General features: G+C 42.2%; 1 protein-coding gene and 1 pseudogene across 1 annotated transcript; both read left to right on the top strand.

The window, feature by feature from the left end:
- Positions 1 to 7,710: 7,710 nt before the first annotated feature.
- On the top strand, positions 7,711 to 8,619 carry LOC131498911 (vomeronasal type-1 receptor 1-like). Its single transcript, XM_058706433.1, has one exon. It carries the CDS (start codon positions 7,711 to 7,713, stop codon positions 8,617 to 8,619), a length of 909 nt encoding a protein of 302 aa, XP_058562416.1.
- A 3,355-nt stretch (positions 8,620 to 11,974) lies between these two features.
- LOC131500167 (centrosomal protein of 19 kDa-like) lies at positions 11,975 to 12,794 on the top strand (annotated as a pseudogene).
- Positions 12,795 to 14,676: the final 1,882 nt, after the last annotated feature.

The following is a 14,676-nucleotide window of genomic DNA, read 5'->3' as shown; positions in this document are numbered from 1 at the left end:
TCACTCCTAAATAAAAATCCTGGAGTAGGCAAGGGGTTTCCCTTCCCTCTCTGCGGGTTATTTTTATTACTGTTTCCCACTGCAGGTTATTTTTAACAAGCTAAATGATTTGAACACACACACACACACACACACACACACACACACCACATTCCCCCTGTCATAGGACATCCCTGCCCTCTCGTGTACCCAGTCATGCAAATACAACATCACCTTTCCCACAGTGTGACACACTCTTGACTCTATCACGCGCCCAATGTTCACATCCAAACCCTCCATCATGTGTGTGCCTCACCATCGTGAAAACACACTCGAGCTCTGTCCCACGCCTGTCCCTACATCACGTGAGCCAGGGAGACACCTGACCCTATTTTGCCCACCTTCTCCCTCAAGTCTGTCACACCATCACCTCCCTCAGCTGCTCACGCCTTCCACCTCCTAACCCCACCGTCGGCTGGGGTCAGAGGGCTTTACCTACTCTGTGTTACGTACTCTCTACCTGTGTTGATTTTTCCTTTTCAAAGACTTGCTCACACGCGGAACCCTAGAGCCCGCGGATGCTCTAGGGGACCTCGGAGACCCTCCATCATTCGGGCCCGGTGGCCTATGGGAAATGTAATCCAGTGCAGGAAAAGCAGGAGACTAGGAAAGCCAAGGGCCATTGGACCGCCCCGCCTCGGGGGTTTCTGGCAGTTGTAGTCAGTCTCTCAGTGCGCAGGTGTAGGCTCGAGCCAGCCTTGCACAGGGAAAACTGTCAGCATGGGGTAGTTTGGCGCACGTCCAGGGCTAGTGGGCCCCTGAGTTCCGCGGTCGGTAAGGCGGAGTGTTGTGTATGGTGGCCAGTGAAGGGTTCCAGCCCTTGGAGCAGGGCTCGGAACATGTCAGGTGGCGTGCGTGTGTGTACACGTATGTGTGCCTGGTGCGTCAGAGGATTGAGTGGCGGTAGACGGATGCAGCGGTGTGTGGGAGCCAGCTCTTACTGGCAGATTCTCAGAACACTTGACACTTGTTTTGAACACGGCCATTATTTTAAAATTATGTAAACGTATAATAAATACACTAGAAACTACGCTAACAAATAGTCAAACGCATCACTTTCTAATTATTTTATTATCTGTGCTCTTGAGATTATGTCTTTAGTGTCTGAATGGTGCTCCACCTTCGGTGATACCACTTTGGTGGCTAGAAATTGGCCATGATGGGACTGTTTACACTATGGGAATTGACAGTCACTACAAATTAGGCTTGATTCATTGTTTTTGTTGATTGTTTGGGGATGGGGGAGCTCTCCAAAGTCTGATCTCTTGCTCCTAAGTGTCCTTCCGGCGCCCTCTTCTGGTAGAGCGTGCTATTGCGCTCACTTTGAAGGAGAAATATTTAGGACAATCCCTTTGTTTATCCCAGAGCGTATATTGAAGCGTGCATTCGGAGCTGAAGCGATAAAACGATAACAGAAACAAATGTCATACCACGTTTTCAATTATCAAATTTCAAAAACAAATGTAGATAGTATACAATATTTTTCAGAATGTGGGGAAATGAGAACTCTTGTAGGTCGCTGTTGGGAATGACTACAGCCTTTCTAAAATTAAATTGAGTAGTAGCTATCCCGATGTCTGAAGGCAACCCCCTAACTTACTGGCCTTCTTCTACTCCAATTCACGTCATGATCACCCCCCACTGGTTCTCAAAAAACCCTCCTCTTTTTGTTCTTGTCACTACTTGTTACATGGGTAATTTTATGTTTATGATATTCCAACTATTCTATTTCTCTGTCATCTAGTCAAATAAAATGTCCATTAGGGCAAGAATTTTGACTCTTTGATTATTCATCAATAGCGGGCATCAAAAAAACTCTGACCCCAGGCCAAATCTGACCCACCACCTGTTTTGCACAGCTAGTGAGCTAAGAATCATGGTTATTCCATTTTTAAGCGGTTGGAAAAAGAAAGATGAACAATATTTATGGACAGTTGAAAGTTATAAGGTTCAGATTTTACCGCCCATAAATAAAGTTTTATTGGAACACGGCTACACTGGATTGCTTACATATTGTCCATGGCTGCTGTCCCACTGCTATGGCAGAGTTGAGTAGTTGCAACAGAGACCCCGTCTAAAATTCTTACCATCTGGCCCTTTCCAGGAGAAGTGTGGCAACACTGGACTCAGTAGAGAGACAAATGCCTGGCAGATCATGGAATCTGTTGGTCCAAATTCAGTGTATCACTTAGACGTCAGGCATTTACCTCAAGAGCTGACTTTTACTTTTTTCAAAGTTTATTATTTGGGGACACCTGGTTGGCTCAGTCAGTTAAGCCTCTGACTCTTGATTTCAGCTCAGGTCATGAACTCATGGTTTGTGGGATCGAGCCCCGAGTCAGGCTCTGCGCTGACAGTATGGAACCTGCTTGGGTTTCTTCTCCCTCTCTCTCTGCTGCTCCCCTGCTCCCTCTCTTTTTCTCCCCAAATAAATAAACAGGCTTAAAAAATGAATAAAAGCAATCATTTGTTCAGCAGTGGGATGACAAGAGGCCCCCCCTAGAGCTAACAGGCAAAAGGAATCGTTGGCTGCTGAAAGGTCAAGTTTGTGGAGTCAGACAAGGAGACACTGGTAGATGAAAATGTCACCGTGGGGACATGGGAGTTTGCACTCATCCACACAAGGGACCTCTGTACCATTCTCAAGACATGTCTGTTTCCACATATCACAGAAAAGTTTCTCTACAAGTTATGTTGGTCTCTCTGGGTTTTTCCCACTAAGTGTTGCTCATGTTATTTATTTATCTTGGGCCAACAGTTTCTCCGGGATATTATCAATTCCCCTTGTAGACACTGTCATTGCTACTGGTGACATTATAATTGCTGCACTGGTGGGAAATGAGATCATGGTGTCCCTTATCTATAACTTGGGAGTCAGGTGCTTTCTCACACTCTCAGGCATAAACCTCGGCAGTGACAGACTCACTATCCAGGTAGCAGAGATCTGCTTGGTGAGTTTTTTTTTTCTTTTTCCTCCTTTTAGAAAATATCAGAAAAAGTCACTTTCAGTGTTAGAGCTTTATCTTAGAATCCTAATATGCTTCTTACCTGGGAAGCGATGCGTGCGATATTAAATCTGAGGATTAGAGAGAAATACAGTACCTTCAGGAGGGCACTAATGCATCTCGTGTTTATACTTTATTCGGAGTTATCCTCTTTCCCTTGATTTCCTTTTTGTTCTTGGCTTCCTGAAACCTCCTGTCCATCCTGTCTCACTATCAGACTTGCCAGAAATCTCCTCCTTTCTCTTCCAACCTTTTAAACCCTCTCTTTAAAGTTGGGGACCGCAGACTCTCCACTGTAGGAATATTATGATGAATAAATAAGATACGTGTCTGGCTTTAAGCATGAAATTTTTTTCTTGTTTTCTCAGTGGTCAAAACTGGCTTCAGAAGAAAGCCATCCCTTTGGGCAGTGTGAGGAAAAGGCATAAATCATATTCTTCTCAGGTTCTTCTTAGACCAAAGGAGAGAAGTGTAATTGTGGACTCTAACTCTCTTAAGGAGAGAGATATTCCTGAATTTATTTCCCAGAATCAATAATGGACATAAAGCCACTCACTGACCACATCCCCAGTGCTGAGCCAGTGTCATAAATGGGCCATGGCATTAAGACAGGAAATCCTGAGTTTGGGGCTCTAATTCAGGGAACTATCCCTAGGTCTGACCCTACCCTGCCCTGGTGTGACAGGAAATGAAACATGCCCTTGGTGTGACAGGAAATGAAACATGCCAACAGGAAATGAAAATGTGCCATACAAGGGCAGGGCCCAGCAAAGAGCCCATTGAATATAGGGTTATTTTTAACATTAGTTGTTGATACCTGCAGGAGCCATGTGAAGGCTTCCACCTGGCTTCTCCCCACCCGGCTAGAGGCCACTGCCTAAAGAAGGGCTTTAGGTCTGCCTTTTCTGTCTGAGTATATGACTTCCTGCTATTTTCCCTTTAACGACTGACTCATTAAAGGGAAAATAGCTAGCAGTCCTTTGTTGCCCTTATATATAGTACTCTTTTTTGACAAAGGAAGCCTGGATCCTAAATATTTGGATGTCCGTGTTCTTTTTTCTTTGCTGGGTGTTTTTTTTTAATGTTTATTTGTTATTGAGAGAGAGAGAGAGAGAGAGAGAGAGAGAGAAAGCAGGTGAGCGACAGAGAGAGAGGGAGACACAGAACCTGAAGCAGGCTCCAGGCTCTGAGCTGTCAGCACAGAGCTGGTCGCGGGGCTTGACCTCACGGACTGCGAGATCATGACCTGAGCTGAAGTCAGGCGTTTAACTGACTGAGCCACCCAGGCACCTGTCCTTGGTGGTTTCATATTTTATTTTTGGAAAATGTAGAACATTAACATGGTCTGAAAACTCAAAAATATATGAAATCTTATTATTAGAGAAATGTCCTTCCCTCTCTTAACTCTCTTTTGAGTCTGGGAGCATGCATTTTCCATCCCTGCCTGGTAATCTGTCTCTTGTGGAAAAGTCACAAGGCTCTTGGTGCCCTTGCTCAGTGTAAGGAGAGGAGAGGGGAAGAGCTGTAGGTCAGAAAGCCCCAGGTTCCACGGAACCACTAATCCTGCACTGAACCCCAGGGGCGCCTGGGTGGCTCAGTCAGTTGAGCCTCTAACTTCAGCTCAGGTCACAATCTCGCAGTTCATGGGTTAGAGCCCCGAATCGGACTCTGTGCTGACAGCTTGGAGCCTGGAGCCTGCTTCGGATTCTGTGTCTTCCTCTCTCGCTCTCTCTCCCCTTCCCCCTGCTCACACTCTGTCTTTCTCTCTCTCTCAAAAATAAACATTAAAAAATTTTTTTTAAAAACCCTGCACTGAACCCCAAGTTCGGTTGCCCAGTTGCTTGAAAGGCCAATACTCAAGAGACAGTTTAGATCAGAAAGGAATCTCAGCTTTATTCAGGAGGCCGTACATCTGGGGAGAAGCTGAGCACTTGTCCAAGATTTCTGCTTGGCCCAGGGCTTTGTTTTGTTTTGTTTTTTTAATTTTTTTAAATGTTTATTTTATTTTTGAGACAGAGAGAGACAGAACATGAGTGGGGGAGGGGAAGAGAGAGAGGGAGACACAGAATCCAAAGCAGGCTCCAGGCTCTGAGCTGTCAGCACACAGCCCGATGCAGGGCTGGAACTCTTCAAACATGAGATCATGACCTGAGTTGAAGTCAATGCTCAACCAACTGAGCCACCCAGGCGCCCCTGGCCCAGTGTATTTTAAAGAGGTTTAGGGATGAGTAAAGGCAGTGAAATAGTCTGTAACCTTTCTTTCTTTCTTTCTTTCTTTCTTTCTTTCTTTCTTTCTTTCTTTCTTCTTTCTATTTTATTTCAAAGTAACCTCTACATCCAACATGGGGCTCAAACTCACAACCCTGAGATCAAGAGTCGCATACTCCACTGACTGTGCCAGCCAGGCACCCCTGTAACATTTCTTGATTACATGTGGAGTCAATGGTGCCAGCGACAAATATCACCTCTGTGCTCATGGGTTGTACGAGGGGCTCCAGTTTCTGTTCTGTGATGTGCAGGACTCTGTTCTTTCTGCAAAGGAGGGCAAGGTCCACAGCTACACAAAGGGAAGTCAGGAAAATCATTTGTGTGACCTAAAAAAAAGAAGAGCATTTTACTAAAAGAAAAAAAAATTGCTAGGCTAATTATAAATTGAGGTGGCTTCAAACAGATTTGCTGACCTCTGTAGCACAGGAAAATTCTGGTCCTTCTCTCCTCAAGGCCAGTTATCTGTCTGCTATGGATCAAAGGACTTAGGTCAGCAAATAAGCTGTGTGTTAACTTGAAGGCAGTTAACCCTTAAGACCAGCTGGAGTGCTGTTTACAACTCCTCTAGAAAACTTCTCTGGCCAGGGACTCCACTTTAAACACTAACAAGGGAGCAGAACTTTATGGGGGAGATTTCTTCCATAATCTGCCTTTCTGGGTTTTGGTGGAGAAAGAAGAGAGCGTCTGGGGAGAGCTGATTATCCTACATCTGATGTCATCATTTTCTCAATTCAGCAAGACTTTTAACCTTCCTGGATAACCCCCTCCAATGTCATGCCACCTGAGATATGGCTATCTAGTGCTACGGATAGGGATCAAGAAATATCCTCTATGATATAAGGGAGAAGCAAGTGCAGAATATCAAAGCTCTCCAAAATTATTTCCTTCTTCTGCATCCATCAACAAAAATGTTTCTAAAGCTTGTGCATGTAATATTCTCTTATGATGTTTAAACCCTATCTATATCTACTGTAATATTCTTCTACCATTATAAAGTTGTTAGTTTTTTCCCTTTTGTCTTGACCATATTTACCAATGTTAGACTCATTTATATATCTTTTATATTTTTGTCAATTATAGTTATTTTTATTTCTGTTCATTATATTATCTTTAGTGCTGTCTTCCTTCTAATGTCTTCAGTAAAATTAGGAGAATGCATAGTTTAATTTTAAAATGTTTTGGGGCGCCTGGGTGGCGCAGTCGGTTAAGCGTCCGACTTCAGCCAGGTCACGATCTCGCGGTCCGTGAGTTCGAGCCCCGCGTCGGGCTCTGGGCTGATGGCTCGGAGCCTGGAGCCTGTTTCCGATTCTGTGTCTCCCTCTCTCTCTGCCCCTCCCCCGTTCATGCTCTGTCTCTCTCTGTCCCAAAAATAAATAAAAAACGTTGAAAAAAAATAAAAAAAAATGTTTTTTTTTTCAGTTTAAAATTATTCCATAAAATCTGTTAAATCAGGCAGCCTGACGACGTTATTCATATCCTCTATATTTTACCTATTTTTGTGAACTGAGTGGCATTCTCACAGAGAAGTCTGTTAAAATCCATCTTGTGTCCTTATATTTCCCAAAGCTTTTTATGTATAAAGAGACAACTGTCAGTTTAAACCTTACAGGGTTGAGCCATTAACATGAACGGATAAACCTGGTTTCACGAAGGCTGTTATGAATTAGGGGGTGCCTGCCCTAGTCAATGGAGTTGACATTACCTGGCTCCATCAACCATTTATTATGGGAGAACAGTGGTCACACCATAGAATTTTCTAATTAAAAAAAATTTTTTTAATGTTTATTTATTTTTGAGACAGAGAGAGACAGAGCATGAATGGGGGAGGGTCAGAGAGAGGGAGACACAGAATCTGAAGCAGGCTACAGGCTCTGAGCTGTCAACACAGAGCTGACGCAGGGCTCGAACTCATGGACTGTGAGATCATGACCTGAGCCAAAGTCGGATGCTTCACCGACTGAGCACCCAGGCGCCCCAGCATTTTCTAATTTTTAAAAAGAAACAAAAACTTTCAGATCATGTAAAAGTTGGCAGAGAATCTAAAATATTTAAACTACAGAGTGGGAAAAGGAAGTGAAATATTGGGACCATAAACTTACCATTTCCTACCCTTGTGTAGCCTATGTTTAGAAAACTGTCATTCATAAATGTGCATCCACATACCCTAAATGAAATGCTAGCAAATCATATACTCTTGGAAGAGAACTAGATTCCTCTTTCAGAGTAGTTCGACTCAATATTTGTACATCCAATAAAATGAAGTAGGATTTTGCAAAGAGGAGTAAAGGTGAAATTTGTTAATAATGAATTTGCCATGCTAAAGAAAATAATGCACATATTATTTCTCTCTAGATCATCTGGCTTTGAATAAAACAAGCTCCTTCTGGGCATTGACATTATGGCTTCTTGTGAGTTTGTAGTGGGGATTCTCTTTCTCTTCCAGACTGGAACTGGGCTCCTAGGGAATTCCTTACTCCTTTATTTCTATTTGTTGACTTTGTTCACTAAACACGCTCAGAGACGTACAGACCTGATTCTCAACCATTTGGCCTTAGCCAACTTTCTGATCCTTTTCTCTAGGGGAATCCCTCAGACCCTGGCTGCTTTTTGTTTGGACAATTTCCTGGGAGAAGCTATGTGTAAGATTGTCTTTTATACGCACAGGGTGGCCCGAGGGGTTTCTCTCTGCACCACCTGCCTTTTGAGTGGCTTCCAGGCTATTACTATTAGTCTTAACAATCCCAGGTGGGCAGAACTCAAACTGAGAGCTCCTAAGTTTGTTCAACCCTCCTGTTGCCTCTGTTGGATTCTTCATCTCCTGATAAATATTGTCGTGCCAGTGAAAGTGACTCACCCAGAGAGTACTAGAAACATTACAAAAAGGGATTTTGGATTGTGTTCTGTCAAAGGGTCCAATTCATTCATAAGCTCACTCTGTGCATTCCTGTTTACCTTCCTTGATATTTTGTGTTTGGGACCCATGGGTTGGGCCAGTGTCTCCATAGTGCTCTTCCTGCAAAGACATAAGCAGAGAGTCCAATACCTTCACCACACCAGTCTCTCTCCCAGAGCCTCCCGAGAGACCACTGCCACTTTTACTGTCCTGCTTCTAGTGAGCTTGTTTGTTTCCTTTTACTTTCTGTCCTCCCTCTTATCACTCTATATTACTTGTTTTGTCAACCCAAGCCTGCAGCTGGTGAACATCGGTACATTCCTTTCTGCTTGTTTTCCAGCTTCCAGCCCCTATGTGCTCATCAGCCATGAAATTAAAGGCTTTGTCAGTTGTAAGACAAAAATCTCCAAATAGTCCGTTTACAAACAGCTACCCTTCATTCCACAATTTTTTTGAGTACAAAATATTCGGCAACTGTGAGTCTAACTGTGGACTCATTTAAAATATATCCTGGTTATGTTTCAATGTGAGATTTGTCTCGTGATTTAATTTTCTAAATGCATTTATTTTCTTGTTGAATATTGCCTTCCAATGTAGCAAAATATGTTCTATTCTCTGCAGAAACTGCATAACCCAAGAAAAATGGGCTCACTTATATTGACACTTGGCTTCACCCTAATGACATGGCAGGACCTATATAATAACCTTAATAGGAGACCCACTGGATACTCTTTGTGCCCTACCACACATGATCTGAATTCGCTTTTAAAGGCCTCATCTTTTAATATGAATCAGCCAAAGGCCAGCAGCCGTTTGAAGAAACATTCTACCTTGATAGAAAAACACAGGGATGGGGGGGGGGGGGGGAAGTAACATGGGAAAAACAAAGCATATTAAGGAAGTAGACTGAAGTCCTGCAATTTGTAAGTAATATCATTGATGAGATATGAAATTCCACTGCATGCATGAAGCAAGGATAGGATGCTATTAAAATGAATGATAGAAGACTAAAATGAGCTTTTGGGAATCAGGACCATGACAGAAGAAAGTACTCAGGCAGAGGGGTTGGAAGGTAATATGAAGCAACCTCTAGGAAATTGGAAGAAGGGGAAAGAACACTGGAAACATTAGAAAAACAGCAAAACTTTACTGGATGAATAATAGCGCTGGGAGAAAGAAATGTAAATGTGGAGAGGAGAATAACATCAAAGAAATTCTACAAGATGGTTTGTCACATCCATTAACAGACTAACGAGGCCTATTTGTTTAATGGGAAATGGATCAAAATAAGCCCATATCTAAATTTTAAAATATTGGAGAGACTAATATTCTATAGTTCCATCCATGGCATTGCAAGTGGCAAGCTTTCATTCTTTTTTATGGCTGAGTAATATTCCATTGTATGTATTTCACTTATGTGGAATTTAAGAAACAAATGAATATTGGGGGGAAATAAAGAGAGGCAAAGCAAGAAACAGACTTGTAACTATAGAGAACAAATTGATGGTTTGCTTGGGGGGGCAGTGGACTGGGGATGGGTTAAATGGGGGATGGGTATTAAGGAGGGCACTTGTGATGAACACTGGGTATTATATATGAGTGATGAATCACTAGCTTCTACACCTCAAACTAATCTTGCACTGTATGTGAACTAACTGGAATTTGAATAAAAACTTGGATGAGAAAAAAGTATTGGAGAGAAATAACAACTTCCTAAAGATCCTGGAGAGCAAACGACTGGTCATATCCAAAGGGAGGAATATCAAAATGGCCTCAGGTTTCTAAAGAGCAACATTGAAAACTGGGATGTGATGGAACAATGCTGTCAAACTTCTGAGATAATGATTTACAAACTCAAATTGGATACCTGTCAAACTAAATTAAAAAAAAAATTTTTTTAACGTTTATTTATTATTGAGAGACAGAGAGAGACAGAGCATGAGCGTGGGAGGGGCAGAAAGAGGAGGAGACACAGAATCCAAAGCAGGCTCCAGGCTCTGAGCTGCCAGCACAGAACCAAATACGGGGCTCGGACTCACAAACTGCCAGATCATGGCCTGAGCTGAAGTAGGACGCTTAACCAACTGAGCCACCCAGGTGCCCCTCAAACTAAATTTTTTTAATGTTTATTTTTTAGAGAGAGAGAGAGCACAAGCAGGGGAAGGGCAGAGAGAGAGGGAGACAGAATTCGAACCAGGCTCCAGGCTCTGAGCTGTCAGCACAGAGCCTGACATGGGGCTGCAACGCACAAACCGAGGGATTATGATCTGGGTTGAAGTCCTACACTCAGCCGACTGAGCCACCCAAGCGCCCTGGATGCCTGTCAAACTAAACTCAGGGATGATATAAAAAAAAGGTGTTTTCAGGGGCGCCTGGGTGGCTCAGTCGGTTAAACGTTCGACTTTGGCTTAGGTCATGATCTCATGGTCCATGAGTTCGAGCCCCATGTCGGGCTCTGTACTGACAGCTCAGAGCCTGGTCAGATTCTGTGTCTCCCTCTCTCTCTCTGACCCTTCCCCGTTCATCCTCTGTCTCTCTTGGTCTCAAAAATAAATAAATGTTAGAATTTTTTTTTAATTTTTAAAAAAAATAAAGGTATTTTCAGGAAGGCAAGGTCTCAAAATACTCTATTAATGCTTTCCCAGGAATTACTGAAGGCCAAACTCTGTAAAGAAAGTAAGTGAAAAAGGGGGCGCCTGGGTGGCTCAGGGGGTTAAGCGTCTGACCTCGGCTCAGGTCATGATCTCGTGGTGTGTGGGTTCAAGCCTCTCATCGGGCTCTGTGCTGACAGCTCAGAGCCTGGAGCCTGCTTCAGATTCTGTGTCTCCCTCTCTCTCTCTGTCCCTCCCCCACTCATGCTCTGTGTCTCTGTCTCTCAAAAAGAAATAAACAGGGGCGCCTGGGTGGCACAGTCGGTTAAGCGTCCGACTTCAGCCAGGTCACGATCTCGCGGTCTGTGAGTTCCAGCCCCGCGTCGGGCTCTGGGCTGATGGCTCGGAGCCTGGAGCCTGTTTCCGATTCTGTGACTCCCTCTCTCTGACCCTCCCCCGTTCATGCTCTGTCTCTCTCTGTCCCAAAAATAAATAAAAAACGTTGGAAAAAAATTTAAAAAAAAAAAGAAATAAACATTAAACAATTAAAAAAAAAAAGAAAGTAAGGGAAAAAGAAGAAAATATGGATCCCTAGAAACTGGAGATTCAACGATATGAGATAATGAGATCTGTTCAGTGGTAGAGAAAGGAAAGCCTAGGTTGACAGCTGTATAGCCAGTCTAGAGATTACATAGTCCAGTTGGTGGCAGAGGAATGTACTAAAGAAGAAAATTAAACTGATAGAATTCCTGATGGGTTCCACTGAAAATTTGGGAATGAATAAAGAGTTTGTACACGGAGAAGCCAAGTATATTAAAACACATGAATTCTAATTTGGGGAAGTTAAAATTGGTATGAGAATACAAATTTAACATGAAACCTCACATAGCTCAGCGGTTAATAGTCGTAATGTATAAACACTGATGATTTATTTGATCAAAATAGATGTATTTAAGCTAGTGTGGAGGGTTTGTTTGCTTTTCCGTCAAATGAATCTCTAAATGATACACTGGCAAATATTATGGAAATATATTAGGTATGCCCGACTCCCAGGGGCAGTCCTGTGAGCGGGATCAGGAGTTCCCTGTCTCCCTCTCCACTTCCAGCGGGAAGTCACTAAGGACTAACACCTTTTCATCAGATTTCCTCTGATTTACCCTGAAGTGTATGTGAGAAGGATGTGCATTGCCAAGAGATGTGGAATTAGGTTCCAGACTCCAGCTATTATCTTCCTCTATGAGAATGAGATAAAGGGGAAAAGTTGCCAACGTGTCATGCTAGTCTGAAACTTTTCAAAGTGTTCAGATTGCAACAGAACTGCTGAACAATTACAGAATAATCCATGACACAAGAGTTACCTGGAACAAGCGTCCCTGGGGCAGCTAGAGAAGTTATTCCGTTTTTTCAAGGTCACTTGTGGGGGCAAAGTCTGGCAAAAAAAAAAAAAAAAAAAGTGGAACAAATTCAATGGGAAACAACCCTTGATCCTGAGGAAGACTTGAACAAAGTAGATGGCAAGAGACTTGCCAAAGAAAGAGAATCATGGGGCACCTGGGTGGCTCAGTTGGTTCAATATCCGACTTCGGCTCAGGTCATTATCTCGTGGTTCGTGAGTTTGAGCCCCACATCTGTGCTGACAGCCCAGAGCCTGGAGCCTGCTTCAGATTCTGTGTCTCCCTCTCTCTCTGCCCCTCCCTTGCTCGTGTTCTGTCTCTCTCTCTCAAAAATAACTAAACATGTGAAAACAAACAAAGAAAGAGCATCATATATGAGCTTTCTGAGAAAAGCTAGAAGAAGGATGATTCAAATTTTGTTTATGACATTGAAGTTGAGTTTCCACAGGATGAACAACTGCAGTCTCGTGGCTGGGACACAGAGTAAGCTGATGAATTCTGCTATATAAAAACCTCAAAAAAATATATTGGACTGGCAGAAAATCTATGTGTATACAAAAAGTGTATGAACGCGCTTCTAGCAAAATCCATTAAAGAACACTAAATGAACGTGTTGGGTCATGTTTGGATTGACCATGTTACTTTTCAAAACTGGGACATGTAGAGTATCTACTATTTCGATGCATGAGGAAAATAAGGAAAACAAAATATAGGAATCTGCATTTAAGGAGCTTACAATCTTGGGATGAGCACTGGGTGTTGTATGGAAACCAATCTGACAATAAATTATATTTAATAAAAAAAAAAGGAGCTTACAGTCTAATTGCAAGATAAGTAAAAAACTTGTGAAAAGCTAATTAACAGTATTAGGCAGAAAAAATATTACAGCCACATGCTCTTTAAGGATTAAAGAGGGTCACAATATTCAAAGATATAATGTCAGAGAATGACCTAGATTGTAAGGAGGTCATGAAGTAGCAATGGAATGACATTAGCACTTAAATCTAAGTCACAATCTTCCTGACTCACCAATCAGATGTGGACTCCAGAGTCCATTCAAAGATTAGCGTTTCCTTACCTGGTTGTAGATAATGTAATTGGGGCATTCTCTGTCTCCTACTTGTGTGTTACCCATAGATACTGCATTTTTCCTCTTATCTCATGTTTGATCTGGGTTTTTTAGTTGTGTTGTTGTTACATTTTGCATTTGTTTGTTGAGGATGTGTTAAGCAATTCAGAATAAAAGAAACCAGGGGTCCTTAAAAAAAAAAAAAGATTAAAGAGGGTCAGATTACCATAGGGTAGGACAGTCAGGGAAGACTTTGTCCTTTAGTGGTGAGATCAGACTTTGCCTGGTCCTTGAAATGGTGGTATTTGGATAGAAGTTTATATACAATTCCAGGTGAAGGAAACTGGGAGGGGAAAAAAAGGCGGGGGGAGGAAGGTAATGGTAAAGAGATAGGGATTAGGATATTTTATTTGAGGAACAGTAAGCAAATTACGGTTTGATAAGGTTGGAGGGCATATATGGTTACCAGGGGATTATTCTGTATGCATTATGTCTTTATATGTATTTAGCTCTGTTTGTTTTGTAGTTTTCTCATCTATTTGTTATGTATTTAACTCTGGAGTAGAAGAATGCCCTGCAGTTGCAAGTGGGTGTCATTTGATGGACAACAGGGGAAATCTGTGCCCCTGGGATCAGGAAATATATGCTAAAGACTTTCTGAAACCCTGAAGCTCTTCCCATAAATAGAGGTTTGCTTGTAAAATGGGAAATCTACCCATAATAAATGAACATAATAAAAGCCAGTTTAGGCCTGTTCTTGAGTTTGGACCTACAAAGAGAACATCTTTGTTGAACAAGGTTTATGTGTACAAATACATTTTTTGTCATATTAGAATACTGTGTAATTGGCAGGAATTCTGTTTTCTGCAAGGAAATTAATACTCCTTAAATAAATGTTTAAACATTTTTTTAAAAAGAAATATACTAGGTAATATGGAGAATGGTAAAAGGTGGGATCAGAAAAGTGACGGGGGCAGATCATGAAGGAGATTATAAGCTATACAGGCCATGCTTAAGAGTTTGTCGTTTGGCTTTCATTGTGTGAAAGCCTTTTTTTGAATAGTTACTTCATTCTGTTAACTGTTGTACAGCTGGGCTGTGGGAACTGAGTATTTTGTACTGATATCGCGATCCTGACTTCCGTCAAACTCAGCCATCTCTGATTTCCCATCCTGCGGGCCCATTTTTGTCATCCATTATCTACAATGCTTTCTGGAAGCTGATGTCAAAGTTCAAATACTGGAATCTGCATTTACCCTACCAATTTAAAGTGTAAAGAAATTTAAGAAAATAAACACAGGCTTACAAAATCATCGAATGTACTAGAGAAAAGAGATCTAGACAGGACTTTCAGGAAGTAAAAGATGGCCAAACTGGAAATTGTATTTCTGCAGTCGATTGCTGTCACAGACAGGAG

Source organism: Neofelis nebulosa, chromosome 17 (assembly GCF_028018385.1).
Source record: "Neofelis nebulosa isolate mNeoNeb1 chromosome 17, mNeoNeb1.pri, whole genome shotgun sequence".
NCBI lineage: Eukaryota > Metazoa > Chordata > Mammalia > Carnivora > Felidae > Neofelis > Neofelis nebulosa.
This window is presented reverse-complemented; position numbering and strand designations above follow the sequence as displayed.